Source organism: Amyelois transitella, chromosome 16 (assembly GCF_032362555.1).
Source record: "Amyelois transitella isolate CPQ chromosome 16, ilAmyTran1.1, whole genome shotgun sequence".
NCBI lineage: Eukaryota > Metazoa > Arthropoda > Insecta > Lepidoptera > Pyralidae > Amyelois > Amyelois transitella.
In genome coordinates this window covers 9,078,237-9,093,121 of record NC_083519.1, presented here as the reverse complement: position 1 = coordinate 9,093,121, position 14,885 = coordinate 9,078,237, and the positions used below count along the sequence as shown (strand labels likewise).

Genomic DNA, 14,885 nt, shown 5'->3' with positions numbered 1-14,885 from the left:
ACATTAAACAACGCCTTTTCTCGTGTCAATAAGAAATAATTTGAATTGCTGTGTTCGATTTTTCAAATTTGTCGATAAAAGTCTGGGAATGCGTCGCCTCACTGGTTTGGATTTTGGCAACTAGTGTTGTCGAGATATTTTATTTATCATATTCGAATGATTATGAAGCAAATAGATTAAATCAACCCGTAGGTAATATACAAACTGTAATATACATCCCGTGGAATGCCATTTTAACATAACATTAAAAATTAAATTTTCCGTATTAAACAAGGTTCATAACAGCAGAAATAAATCTAGGAACACGTTGACGTTTAAAATATTGATTACCAACCCATCTACCTCGGCTTTGGACGGGTAGCATTTATACATATAATCCTTGTAAAAAACTGCATCAAAATCCGTTGTGTAGTTTTAAAAATCTAAGCATACATACATACACACATAGGAGCAGACGCGGGAATCGACTTTGCTTTATACTATGTAGTGATATATACCATATATTTCCTATTTACATATATGGAATAATACTTTATACTTCTAGTTATAAAGAGAAAATATTTGTATCTAACAAACTCACCTTTACTACCTACATCGGACTTTACATTTATTTCTCGAAATTTCTCTGGAAGTGAAATCCAACTTTAAATTAAAATAAAGATAGATCTAATCTGGAACTGTTTTCTCCAGGCCGAGTCCGAAGTCGCTGCCCTCAACCGACGCATCCAACTGCTGGAGGAAGACCTGGAGAGGTCGGAGGAGCGTCTCGCCACCGCCACAGCCAAGTTGGCCGAGGCCAGCCAGGCCGCCGATGAGTCCGAACGGTGAGTTCTTGCCAGTTTAATGATGAGTTTTCGTAAAACTAATTAAAATAAAAAAAAAATCTATCTAATGTTAAAACTAAATGGATATTTAGTCTAATGTTCAAACAGTTTAAAATTCTTTGAAATATTTTTCTAATAAGTACCTATCTACAATTGAACTCTTTGCCTTTATATGATAAAAAAGAAATTGAAAAGAAAACACAAGTGGAACTTGAAGATATTCCAATAATAAAAAAAAAGGATGGCCATAAATATTGCCATTCGAAAATTAAAAAAGAAATGATACAAAATTTAAATTGGTACTTACCTAATTTAAAAAAGTATGGTTTGATGAGAGGTATCTTAGTACTAGGTACCAAGTTGACTTTTGCTTTGACATTGATGATACCTACCTACCTATATATTGTAGGCCAAATAAATACAAGTTTCGTCACAGTTTTGTTATGATAACTGATAACAAAGATCTACACAGAAAAAGTTTAACTTTTGTGTTGCTCAAGCAACTGTTCGCCGTTTCCCGGTGAAATTAATTTTATCTCGAATTTATCTTATCACGACTTCGTGGAGAATAGTGAAAAGCGTCACCTGGGCGACTATTCACGAAGTTTGATAAGCCATATATCTTACCTTCGCCGGAGAATATAACACATTATGGCATATCAAAGATCGTGAATAGCTCTAATGATCTGATTTCGATATTTCATGAAGTTGAAAAAATCCGTGTTTAACTGTAAAGTGTATTTATTCCCATTTTTAGAAGTCGTATATATGTCGTTATTAATTCAATTTAATTTAAAATGGAGAGATGTTCTGTATTAGAATACTTTAAACTGTTAACACTGAAAATATCAATAGAAGTTTGGTTACAATATGGCTTCTAAAAATCTGGGCTAATAGCGGATTACTTTTATTATAACTACGAGAGTGAAACATACTTAGATGTGTGCATGTGTGTTATTGATTTAATTTGCCCCTAACCACCATATTTTTTGGTGCCTTCTTCCCTAGAACTATTTATAACGTCTCATATTTTCGGCCCAAACTGTAAATATAGGCCCGTTCATCACTACCATAGAGTTAAACACTCCTAGACATTCCACTTAACAAAATCGATGTTATAACATGCATGTGTTTGGCGCACTAATTAGAATACGCAAGGCGCTGGAGAACCGGACCAATATGGAGGACGACCGCGTGGCGATACTGGAGGCGCAACTAGTGCAGGCCAAGAGGATCGCGGAGGAGTCAGACAAGAAATACGAGGAGGTGAATGCTTAACTGTGTCTTACTAGCAGATTCTGATCAGAGTTCATATTGTAAATGTTTGATTTGACACTAACTGTCTCTGTCTAAAAGTATGAGTCACGAAATCAGGTAATATATATGTACCTACTTGAAAATATAGTTCCCTTTGCTTATATATAAATACAAAAAAATAATTAATGTATTTTACACTATGAATTCTACTAATATCGTGTGTAAGTGAAACTGTTCCAACGTACAACCAAATTTTTTAATACTATTATATCGTAGCTACCAGTTGTTATGTTCTATCGATTTTGTGCGGTCGTCCGGTCTATAAGTTACAAAGTGCGTTGTTATAGTTTTAATTTATGCACCGCGGTCGATTTGAAACCCGGAAACTTGATTGTCCAGTCCTAGTTTTTGTATTTAAAAACTTTTTTATTCGACCAAGTGACATTATACTGGTGGATTATGTTTCAAAAATCGAGACATTGCATATCGGTATCGTATTTAGATGATGTAAAAATATTTTGTAATGTGTTTATACTGATTTTTATAAAGTATTTTTAGTATGTATCGAAATGATATTAGGCCATAAAAGTACACTTAATTAATTACTTGACACTTGGTTACTTGTGCAATAAAATTTATCCATTTAAGTATGTTACGAAATGCAATGTTCGTAATTCTTGTTATCTTAATTATCCCTTCATTTAAATGCAAATGCAGTGTCAACGATGCTGATTTGTTTTTGAATAGGGATTAGGCGTAAATTGAACGAGTATCGATTAATGCAGCTATCAACAAAGCTTAGTATGAGTACAAAGAGTTGACAACATTAATTTTAATCGTAGGTATTCTATACAACAAAATTTTTGACACTAGAAAAATTTAATGAATTTCTGCTGATCTGATCTGTTAATTTAAAAATAACTTTTATACTATGTTTATAAATAGTATTTGGGTTATTTTTTTTATAAAATATAAGTAAACAGTTACCATATCTAGCTTTGTTGATCGTTTTAAAATATTAGGTACACGATACTTGTTCTGACATTTCCTCCACAGCATTCGTTCCGGCTTGGGGATATCTTCAGCTTTTTGTGTTCTCTGCAACTGTGTGCTCGTCATTGCATGATTCTAACTTCCATGGAAATTAGGAATCATCCGATTTCTGTGTATGGGTCACCCTTGTGGGCCTTGAAGGTCGAATTTCATTCCAATGTACTGATGGTCGTTTTGTGGTACATACAGCGCTCGCAAGGTCCTCGAAAACAGGTCGTTGGCCGATGAAGAGCGCATGGACGCCCTCGAGAACCAGCTGAAGGAAGCCAGGTTCCTCGCTGAAGAAGCCGACAAGAAATACGATGAGGTTACAAGGAGTTTCGATGTCGTTTTGTTTGGCTTGACATGCCCCAGCCTACATACATTATTGTATGATTGATTAACTAATCAGTTCCTATTATTAAACGTTTGCTGTGTGTCTGTTATCACCCGTCCTTACTGCAAAGGTTGATAATTGCGGTGTTCGACTGATAAATGAGTTCGATTCCTTACTGACATAATTAACTTACAAGTCTTCTAATAAACTTTACAATCCCTTTGTCTATTGTCTACTAATCTAATTCATTCTATTATCTTTAGTCAAAATACCAAAGAAACTAACGATTCCTAGCAATCTTAACAGTTTGAGCTTGAACCAGTGAAAGATTTTGTGTGATTGTTTTTTTCGTGAGTTTTTATCTTATCTTAATGAGCGCTGTCATCAGTTATCCGTCTTTGCTGAGCGACGGTGCACTCGAGCCGTGTGCTCGCCAGATGGCCACGCGTACAAATGTCCTAATTCCCCTGACATATGACCCTGCCTGGTGAAGGCAGCCGTAAAAGTCACTGCCCAACATGGAGCCGTATCGCGCCTGATCTTGGCTGGGTTGCCATATAAGGGCGCGCAAGTCTCCTTCGTCGCATATGTTCTTACATAAGCATTACTTCCATATACGCGATACGAATTGCTCAAGGCTCGCCACTTTATTACGTTGTTTATTTTTCTTTTACATTTACAAGATTGCGGCTAACGAGTGTGGTATGTTCAGGTTGCTCGTAAGCTGGCCATGGTCGAGGCTGATCTGGAGCGCGCCGAGGAGCGCGCCGAAGCCGGCGAATCGTAGGTTCCATTTTGTACCACCCGAGGGCCGCCCGCCACCCTCAAAATTGTCCTCATCGCCGGAATAAGCGTAAATACCGGTTACGTGAAAGCAAAATCCTTTTATTCCGGCGTCAGGCGATAGTGAGCGGTACGCGGCGGTCCGAAGGCCCGTTTTGCCAGTTCTCGCCACCGTTCTGCATGGTTGTTTCATTTGCATTCTTAACATCGCTGCACCGTAACCCGATTTACCTACATTGGTATTTCTAACATTGGCTCTCGCTGTTATTTTTTATTGCATGTCCGATTCTAGGTCGTCTTCGAGATGGTAGCTGATCGGCTGATTACATTTTTTTTTATTTTTTTTCATCTATCATAACATTATTTTAGAAAGTGTTCCCGGTCCGATGTTTCGGGTCGGTAACACTGATTAATTTTAAGGACTAACCGGTCGATGCCGCTTCCAGACTTGGCGGCTGGAAGCGCCATCGGCTCGTTACGTACTAAAACAAGGGTTGCCCCATTTCATGGATATTTCTTAAGCAAATGTTAACTATCACGTCCATGTGTCTAAACTTCCGTCTTCCGTGTGTGTATATCTCCTAAACGTGGGCATAGGTTAGATCGTCAGGAAATATGTGTGGTATAGGGCAATTTTCGTTTTCAGATATGCACCGCATTACACCAGAATTACTGGCCGTATGCGTGCCGCACATATGCAAGCGCACACATCACATAACGATTACGATAATGCACTAGATAGCACATAAATATATATTTTTTTAATATTTTGAAAATTAAAATTTTAGAGCTAAATGTTTTGGGACAACCCTCGTTTATAATTTAATTAATATGAGTACTGACGCCGCTCTCGACTCCCGCTTGTGTGACCCCCCTCGAGTTGTGTTTTGATTCCTCTGCTTTGCTTCCGTTTTGTATTTTAGCAGGAAAACGCCTGGACGAGCAGCGATTTCAGTTTGTTACTGGTCGTTTTATCAAACTTAATTGTTAACAATTAAAAAAAAAGTAGTATCCAAATTTTCCTAATCCCCTTGAATTCCCTACACTCCCGCACTTAAAGTACTAGGGTAACAGAAGCGTCCAGGCGTTGTTTTAGCAAGCACTGCACCTCGGTCGTGGAGAGCGGCGGCAGCGTAGCGTAGTGTGTGTTGTGTGTGTGCGTGTGGGCGTGTACTAACGCTCGGCCGGCGGTAGGTGGCGCGCAAGCTCGTGCTGATGGAGCAGGACCTCGAGCGGGCGGAGGAGCGCGCCGAGCAGAGCGACTGGTGAGTGACAGCCCTAACCTATTTAAATCTGGAATGTTTACAGTTCGAATATTTAAAATTTTGACTTTTGGGGAAGGAAATTAAAAAAAATCAACTGAAGTATTTTTTTTTATAAATATTCCAGATTTTTCAGATGAAAGTTTCAATATATGGCGTTTTTTCACCATGACAACTTTGATGGCCAGTAATATTTAGTATCGACAGAAATTTGTCCTAGTGATTATAATTTGGTTTATGTAAATCGTTTATTTTGTCAACGTAGGTAATTTTAATAAACTCTTAAAACAGGAGAAAATAGTGTTATAAAAATTATATAGACATACCTACCAAAAGATTTTATTTTTCCTTTTAAATTAAAGATGTGGTTAAGAAACGCAGTTCCAATGTTAAATATTTCCATCCTACTCTACACGTGCTTTAGAGTGGGACGGAAGTACTTGATGTAAACTAGAAATAAGGAAACTGTACTTGTCCACTCGGCCAGAATACAAATTGATACCATGTTAGAACACCGATGTCTTTATTTCTAGACGGAAAAGTTGCCAGTAATATTACGATTCAACAGAATTAATTTTAACAAGATGAATATGATTCTAGATTTAAAACTGCAAAGTATTGCAAACAGAATAAAAATAATATTCGAAATGAAATAATTGCTAATCTTATCTCGAGTCATTTTCACATAGATAAGTTAGTCATTGTGACAAAAAATGCTTTATAATAATAAAGTCACCTTGTGAACAGTAAACTGCATTTAGATATTATTACATAAATGAGTATATTTTTGTCATAAGGAATGAATTGCATGACGTTGAATGTTGCACAACATTTTCATAATGAATAGAATTTATGCAAATGCAAATTTCTTCTTCGAAGCCGTTGGAGCAACTATCAACGAGAATATTCAAATAACCCATTATAATATCTGTAACAGGCACGCCGCTTCATTTATTAAACATTGCACCATAGTCTTTAGTGACAATTGAGGTATTTAGGTCATAGAAATGAATGAAATTTTAGAGATTCAGAAGATTAAACAATAAGAACTTATTATTCAGTAATATTGATGGTAATAACGATAAAGTAACCGACTTTTTATTTGAGAAAGATAATGAACTTGATTAGCAAACAATTGCACAAAATTTAAAAATATTACAACATTATTATATTTAATGAATGGTGAGAGTTGATTGTTTCCTTTTAAATTTTCCAGTAAAATCGTCGAGCTTGAAGAAGAACTGCGCGTGGTTGGTAACAACCTGAAGTCCCTGGAAGTCTCTGAGGAGAAGGTATGTTGTCTTCATTTTACTAACATAAATTATTCTTTGCTAGACAAAGACAAAGCTCACTCAAGCTATGAACAATTTGATGTAATTTTTTTTAATGTTGATGATATAATTATCCCAGTGAATGATGCACCAACCAATCACATTAGATTGTATATTACAATTTTTCAGCCTTGACCAATATGGTCGAGGCCTTAAAAATAATAGGAAGGCATTGTTCCCAGGCTGTGTTAATTAGGTATAACAAACGACGCAGAACAAAAAATTACGAATTCGATCAAGTTTAAAAAGAAATAATGATGTATGTAACGTTCCACGCAGGCCAACCAACGTGAGGAGGAGTACAAAAATCAGATCAAAACCCTCACCACCCGCCTAAAGGAGGTGTGAATGAGCGAGGCTCGAACGCGAGTGTTTTGTGCGCTTGCTAACTCTGATGCACACACCCTCTAGTGTAGCGTCTGTGTCCGAGTTACTCTCTACGAAACTATATACATTAACAGTAAATTTTTCATCAGAATGAAAGTTTTTATTCAAAAGGAAAGAAAAAATAGTCTTTTAAGTAATGAGGACACAGAACTTAGTGCGTCTTCTTGCGTTTCATTTTCTCCACAACTTACTCGCCCTTTCTTTATTTTTGGCTGCTGTTACTGTAAATGTTTATCTTAATGTTAGTGTCAAAATAACTTAGCCTATACTTTAGCCGTATATGAGTATCTCTCGGCGTTTCTCACTGTAAATTAGTAAACGCTGTTAGATGCTGCATGGTTTTCCGTTTTCGCTGTTTTGTGTTTTTTCGTTAACAAAAAATAATCGCAGGCGACGCAAAGAGAAGAGACATATGAAGGCCAGGTCAAACTGCTCGACGCCCAACTAAAAGAGGTAAAATGACAGCAGAAGCGGAAGGAACTCGTAGATAGAGTTGGTAACGGTTGTAGACGCGTCATGCTCATCACCATCCTATGTTTGGGGTCGACCGTGGTCTATTTGCTCTGTATGTGCATCTGTAACTTCACTGTAGGCAGCTCTGGCTATTCGTTGGTGTAGGTCCATGTAGACGAGGTCGGCGGTTGGTGCTTCATCTATGTATCTGTATGAGATCTATCTTCTCTCCTTTATCTGTGTATTAATTGTTTCCATGTATTATGTATGTACCTTTTCACTGTGTTGTGATTGTACGCTTACATTTGGTGGCCGAGTTATTTATTTTCATTAATTTTGTTTTTTATTCCAACCTCTTACTAAATATAAACTTTATGATTCATCATAAAGGTCGTATTCGTCCTAAAATACCGAACCAGAGATATTTCACAACTACCATTAATTTGAAAATCCTATGTCCATACTTTCACGCTCCTTGCCATTACTTATGCCCATTCCTTATATCCTTTTCATACATTTACTTTATCCTGGAGCCCCACAGGGTTGTAATATTGGACCCCTATCTTTTATTGACCAACTTTGAGGCCAGTACAATTGGAACAGCGTACAATCCCAACACGGCCCGGCATGTCGGTGCTTGCCATCTAATCATCCTATGTGGCTAGGCGATGGCGTCCCGCGAACACGTCGAGGATAAGATCCACAGTCTCTCGGTGAAACTGTCGCAAGTAAGTTGTGCTCACAGTAAATGTCCTGGTCGCTGATGAGTTATTTATTCTATCATCAATATATATTTTATTTAGCGGTATTAATTGTATATCCTTGATTTGCCCAAATTATTAAATTACCAAACTTATTTCTTTCTACGAAAAGTATTTTAGGCTAAACGATTAGTTTCTTACTTTTTAATTTGTTTATCTTTCCCTAAATACCTCATTTTAAAGATTTATTTTAACTAAATTAAGTAAGAGATGAAATTCAACTCTGTTTTGGATTTACTTCTTCTGATTAGTATATTAATAAAACAAATTTGAATTAAACAATTATTTTACACACACAAAATACATATCACGTAATTCTTATACTATAGAACATTTCCTCTCGTCAGCGACTAGAATGCCGTCCATATGTTTATGTTCACATTCATATACAGTAGTTGTAATACAATGGGTAATGGTATATTATAATTTAGTTATAGGCATCGCGCCATTCTCAGCTTTGGTAAAGGTAATTAGCATGCTGGTGAAGCTTATGTTGTCTAACTTTTTTTTTTTTTTCTAATAACTGCTTTAGATTTTGTACGTTTTTGAAAAAGACATTTAAATAATGTAAAGAGTTCTTGAGATCTAACTTGCATGATTTATATTTATTCAGTCTATTTTCTGAAATATGTTCAAATATTATTTTAACTTTTTTACGGTTTTCACATAGTTTATTACAACTATCAATAGTAAAAGAATTTAAGAATAAATTGTAGTTTCTCCTATTCTTTAAAATAAATTTCAAGAAAAAAGTCAACAGAAAATAGGCTGAACCATAAAGGACGTGTAATAATTTTTTGATTAAAATTTCCAGGCTGAAGCTCGCGCCGAGTTCGCTGAGCGTTCCGTTCAGAAACTGCAGAAGGAGGTCGACAGGCTCGAAGGTAATATTATCTTATTTACTATAGATTTCATAAAAAAAAATATTTATTATTCAGAAATTTATATATCTTGTATAGGTCATAAAATGTGTAGGATCTAGAGCGTTTCTATCTAAAAGACAAAATAAATCATATAAATAAAAAATTGAGACGCTAAAACTGCACTGAATATTTATTTTTAATTAATTTAGAATTTAAAATGATAAATTATGTATTTTTGATGCAAGTTTTCAAGGTTCTCCAGATAATATCACAGTACAAGTACAGCAGTTGGTTAAGTCTGATCTCTGAAGTCAAGTTGATGATAACATGTTTGACAATAACCTAGCTTTCTACATACTCACTTTTCAGTCATCTAGTGAGCTTCTATATCAATGCTGTACAATAGAAAAGCTTATTTTTTCTATCATTTTCGCTATAATTACAAGCTTAACTTATAATTTCATAGTAACAGTTTTAGTTCTTTTTTTCTATTCAATTTTTATTTGCTCAAGGGCAGAATTGACCTTTAGAGTTCCATTTTTTTTATTAAAGATGTTACATTATTGTTGTTTAAAAAAAAGAATATCTGAATCTGAATGTCAATTCTGCGTTATATTTCGATTTCGTTATTTTGTGAGCATGTATGTGTCCTATACTAGATGCTCGAACCTTCAATGTAATTTTTGTTTTCCGTGATTTTAGCATGGTTTTTATTGATGTTGTTTTGCCTGTGTTTCGTGGCTCAAATGTTCATTTTACTTTAATTATCCCCATTCGTGGAATTTCTTATCATCGATTTTTAGTAAAATTTCAAATAAAATGTATATTAGAAGGAACAATTTTAAAATTCAAAAAGAAAACTAAGATTTTAGAAAGGAAGTAGAAATTGCAAAGAACATTTTCATTACCTACTTGAATCTATGACGGTGTATAGACAGAAGAATTAATATGTAAAGTGAACGTTTGAGCCAATAACATGTTGTTGTGTGTGGACTGACCCTTGGCCACGTCCGGCTTGCAGACGACCTGGTGGCCGAGCGGGAAAAGAGCAAAATCCTGCAGGAGGAAATGGAGGCCACTCTACACGACATCCAGAACATGTGAACGCACCGCGCGCGCCCGCCCCCCGCGCTTACTCGCGCCATTTATTCACCGGAGTCCATGGCCGGAAAATTAAAAAAAATAAAATAATTTATTCCTCGAACGTTGCCGATGATTAGGCACTGATATTAGTTTAGCTAGACAAGCGAGAGGGGCGGGATAGATGTTATGATTAGAGTAATTGCCAGCCGCTTTTTTATAATGTAACGTCGACTTCGGTTCGCTACGTCACCACTGCCATGTGCAATTTTGTTTTGGTACACAATTTTACTAATATCTTATAAATTTTGTATATCATGTTTAGTCTTTGTTAGGCGTGTCTGTAATGTTCTCGCTATGAATGCAGAATTGAGCTTCGATTTAGGTGTAAGAGAATCGTGGACATTCCAACCGGGACCAAATGCACTACACAGCATTGATCATCGCACTGTTTCCGACGTAAAGTCGCAACAAGTGCTACCTACATATATTCGCGTCTTGAACAAACTCTTCATAATTTCCATTTCGAATGCTGTCAGAGATCACTTCATGTTTGTAGTGCATATTTATTTATATTGTGATTGCAATTAGCACCGTTTGCAATTTATTATGAACTTCTTATTTACTTAATGATAGAAAAGAGATTAGATATTTTTATTTAATGAGTGATGGTAACCCGTAAAATATTGATATTTATAAGCATATACTTTGCTATGAAGTATTGAATATTCTATTTTGTTTCGAGTATGAATTATTCTTGTGTCATAATTTTGAGTTTGTTGTTATTTATTTAAATTAATCAAAGAATAAATGACGACTGTTCCGCTGCAAATGAACACACTTCCTCCACCTCTATAAGGCGCTCGCCGCCTGCGCAGCTGGCAATCCGACGAGTTCGTTTAATCGAGAGAAATCCGTCTTTTAATGTTATCGATTTATGAATTGATAGATAAGATCGTGAAAATAAATTAATGGTTTTAAGAGTATTCTAACACAAGTGTTTATAAATATATATTATTATTTTTATTTCGTTGTGTTTTTTTACTAATCCGTGTGACCCTTACATTTCCCTTCCATCTTACTAATCCTATCAATATCGATTCTATCAGCTATAAATAAAATCATTATCATCGGCATCGAATGCTACCCGTCATAATATTCGCCATCAAACACGAATATATCTGGGGCCGAACAAGAGTCGAAAGACGTACGAATAGAGAAGTCGCAGGATCGGGAGATCGCGGGGCATCGTCGCATTGTACATAACCATCGTGCACCGGCACGGCATGGAGATCCCGCACTCGTAGCCCGTAGCTAGCAGCATGGCGCGTGGTAACGCATGCCCCCGCGACGACTCGCCGGACACTCACCGCCGCCGTCTGCTCAGATGATCTCATCAACGAGACCGAGAAGTTCAACGACATCGGCGACGGCATCGACGACTCGTTCGTGGAGCTCATCCCCGGCGTCGACCCCACGGCGCGCCAGGCCGAGGCGGCGCGCAAGGAGTACGAGCGGCTGCATCCCAAGCCCAAGGAGCCCACGCCGCCACCCAAGGAGCCCACGCCTCCGCCCGCGCCCGAACCCGAGCCCGTGCCCGTGGAAGTCGCGCCGCCCGCAGACGGGGCCGCGCCGCCCGCAGACGGGGCCGCTCCCCCCGCCGACGGGGCCGTACCTCCTGCCGACGGAGTCGTACCTCCAGTTGAAGGAGCCGTCCCGCCCGTCGATGGGGCCGCTCCCCCGGCAGAAGGCGCGGTGCCCGCGGCCGATGGGACGGTTCCCCCCGTGGAGGGTGCCGTTCCTCCGGCAGAGGGAGCCCCCGCCGTTCCCCCTGCGGAGGGTGCCGCGCCACCCGCGGAGGGTGCCGTTCCTCCGGCCGAAGGCGCAGCACCACCTGCCGAGGGCGCCGCCCCCGCCGCTCCCGCTGCTCCTGTCGAGGGTGCCCCCGCTGCTCCCCCGGCCGAGGGTGCGCCGGCCGCTCCGGCCGCTCCCGCTGAAGGTGCTCCCGCCGCCGCCCCAGACGAGGGAGCTCCCGCTCCCGCTTCCGCTGCCGTCCCGGCTGAAGGCGCTCCGCCCGCGCCGGCCGACGCTGCGGCGGCTCCAGCAGCCCCGGCGGCCGAGGCCGCGCCGGCTGCAGCGCCGGCCGCCGAAGCTGCCCCCGCCCCCGCTCCCGCTGCCGAAGCAGCTCCTGCGCCTGCTCCCGAAGCGGCTCCCGCTCCTGCCCCCGCCCCCGCGGAAGCGGCCCCGCCTTCGTAAAATGACAACATTACCGACTTAGAAACAAATTACGAGGGCATTTGTATAACCTACTTAGCATTGAATAATTTTTCATCGTTGTAACAATCGGGAAAACTGTTCAGCTGAAAAAGAATTCCCGTGTAGTTTGTTTCTATCTTGAAGAACCTAGCATTCGATTAAAAGGAATCAAGATTTTATTCTGCGACCAGGCAAAGACGACGGAACCTCCCATCGGGGACAAAAATATTTATATCGAGAGTTTATTTTTTATGTTGTAAATAAATAAGAACAATATAGCTGATGGAATAGTTTTTCAATGCGCCGCGATACGTAGTGAGTAGCCCCCCGGGAGTGCGGACGTGTGCATGCGCCTGCCGTTAGCGAGGGAGGTGAACACGTGGAGACTGAGAGTGGTGGTGTCCGCAGACGATCTGATCGCCGGCAAAGAGATGTTCCACGAGATCGGCGGGGAACTGGACTGCGCGTTCAAGGACCTGGGCCTGCACTCGTCGGCGACGCCGGCCTCGCGCGCCTGCGAGCGCTGCACATGCTGCCACTGAATATAACCCCCCCCACCCCCCCTCGCTTTTCATGTGCATTTAAACAGTAAACTCTTTCGAACATACTCTTCAAATTCTTTCTTTTGTCGAGCGGGTGTCAGGTGAACTGATACTGCACTCTGTTCAAATGAATGCATGTAGTGTCTATAAAACTAAAGCTTACAGTAACAGAGACGCGCATGGCTTCGGAATAACAGGATCGCGACATGTAAGCATTTTCATTATTAATTTAATATTCTACAAGCGCTGAAACACGGGACGTTGATGATGTAATCACATGTCGATTATCTCGTGCGTATGCGCTTTCATTATGCTAAACTAATTGCTTCGAAACTTGACTTGAAGGAGTTATCTTAAACGGGGGGAATAAGTAGTTATTTAAAGACAATATCATAAACTATGAATGTATATTGTTTTACCCTCAGAAAGTGAAAGTGAAACGAGGGGACTGGGTTCGAATCCCGCTGCGATCATGTTGCAATGACTTTTTTAGTTACGTGCTAAAGTTAAACTCCGACTGATGTTCTTAAGGTGAGGGAAAATATGAAGGTCAGATGCTCTGCTTTACTGGATTTTCCCCCACCTCGGTCGCGCTGAGCGGTGGATTCAGGGTTCTAATGGAATTACTTAGTTGTTCACATAATGTCGATATTTATGAAAACAAGAGGTTATCTAACTGAACTATGAGCATTTATGGTAACTAACACGAAGATGAGTACAAACTGTGATAAAACTTTTTATCACACGTTTTCATTTTGGTTTTTTCGACCTAGAAACCAATACCGATATTTAAACGGAAAAACATATTCTCTGCTGTCAACCCATGTCTACCTATAGTTTACATTTTTATCATATTATCAAATATAGAAACTTCAGCTTTTATGAGTTCAGATAATCTCCTGTTTTCATGACATGCCACCCTTGACCTGATACACTGTAACATATAAAAATGTACAGATGAACTTGTGGCTGAGAAGGAGAAGTACAAGGACATCGGAGACGACCTGGACACCGCTTTCGTGGAGCTCATCCTCAAGGAATAAGGTCCCACAGTGGGTCACCTCCTGGGGGCTGCCCAGACTGGGAGCTGTCCCACGCTGGGGTCATTCCAAGACGCGGCTGCGACCGCCCGCGATTCATTCTGTACAGACGTATTCTATCTTTATTTTATACTCCTGATTTAAAGTATTAAAATCCATAGTGTTACGGCGGTATTTATTTTCGAGTAATATAATAAATAATTTATTACTTATTTAAATGGTGTGTTATTTATTTTCTACCTATGATCATTGAAAACAAATTAAATTCCATGGTTTTATTATAAAATTTAATTAAAATATACCAAGAATAAGATAAGATAAAACAAAAGAAGTGTGCATTTAGATTATATTAATTTAAACTAACGTAAAAAGCCCATATTAAATGATTCTTAAAAACAGTCTCCAATACTTAGATCCAAAAAAATTTTTGGTATTTCTCATAATTATTTCAGTAGATTAGTTTTTTAGATTCAGTAGTTAGCATCTTCAGAGCTTTGTAGTGTATAGGAGTAGCTTGATGTAGTATACTTAGTTACAATGCTTAGATTTCCACAATGCTTAGTTTTTTTTTTGCGAAGCGCCGCTTGCAACTTTCCGGGATGATGGCAATATGTCTATATTACTTACAACAGGGAGAAAATGAGAGAAATACTCTTGTGTTTAAAGATTTTATGAGA

At 39.1% G+C, this 14,885-nt stretch overlaps 1 protein-coding gene across 24 annotated transcripts in view; it reads left to right on the top strand.

Annotated features, from left to right (window-relative positions):
- The window catches only part of LOC106129084 (tropomyosin-2), a 30,533-nt gene extending 16,107 nt beyond the window's left edge, over window positions 1-14,426 (top strand). For 3 of the 24 annotated variants that reach the window (XM_013327537.2, XM_013327529.2, XM_013327542.2), the window contains 7 exons: window positions 691-824; window positions 3,324-3,441; window positions 4,163-4,233; window positions 6,712-6,787; window positions 7,106-7,168; window positions 9,242-9,311; window positions 14,126-14,426. In XM_013327537.2, the coding sequence (XP_013182991.1) occupies window positions 691-824; window positions 3,324-3,441; window positions 4,163-4,233; window positions 6,712-6,787; window positions 7,106-7,168; window positions 9,242-9,311; window positions 14,126-14,211 (618 nt within the window). In that variant the 3' untranslated portion in view covers window positions 14,212-14,426. The other 21 variants (XM_013327536.2, XM_013327527.2, XM_013327540.2 and 18 more) reach the window with 12 other exon arrangements.
- The last annotated feature ends 459 nt before the right edge of the window (window positions 14,427-14,885 follow it).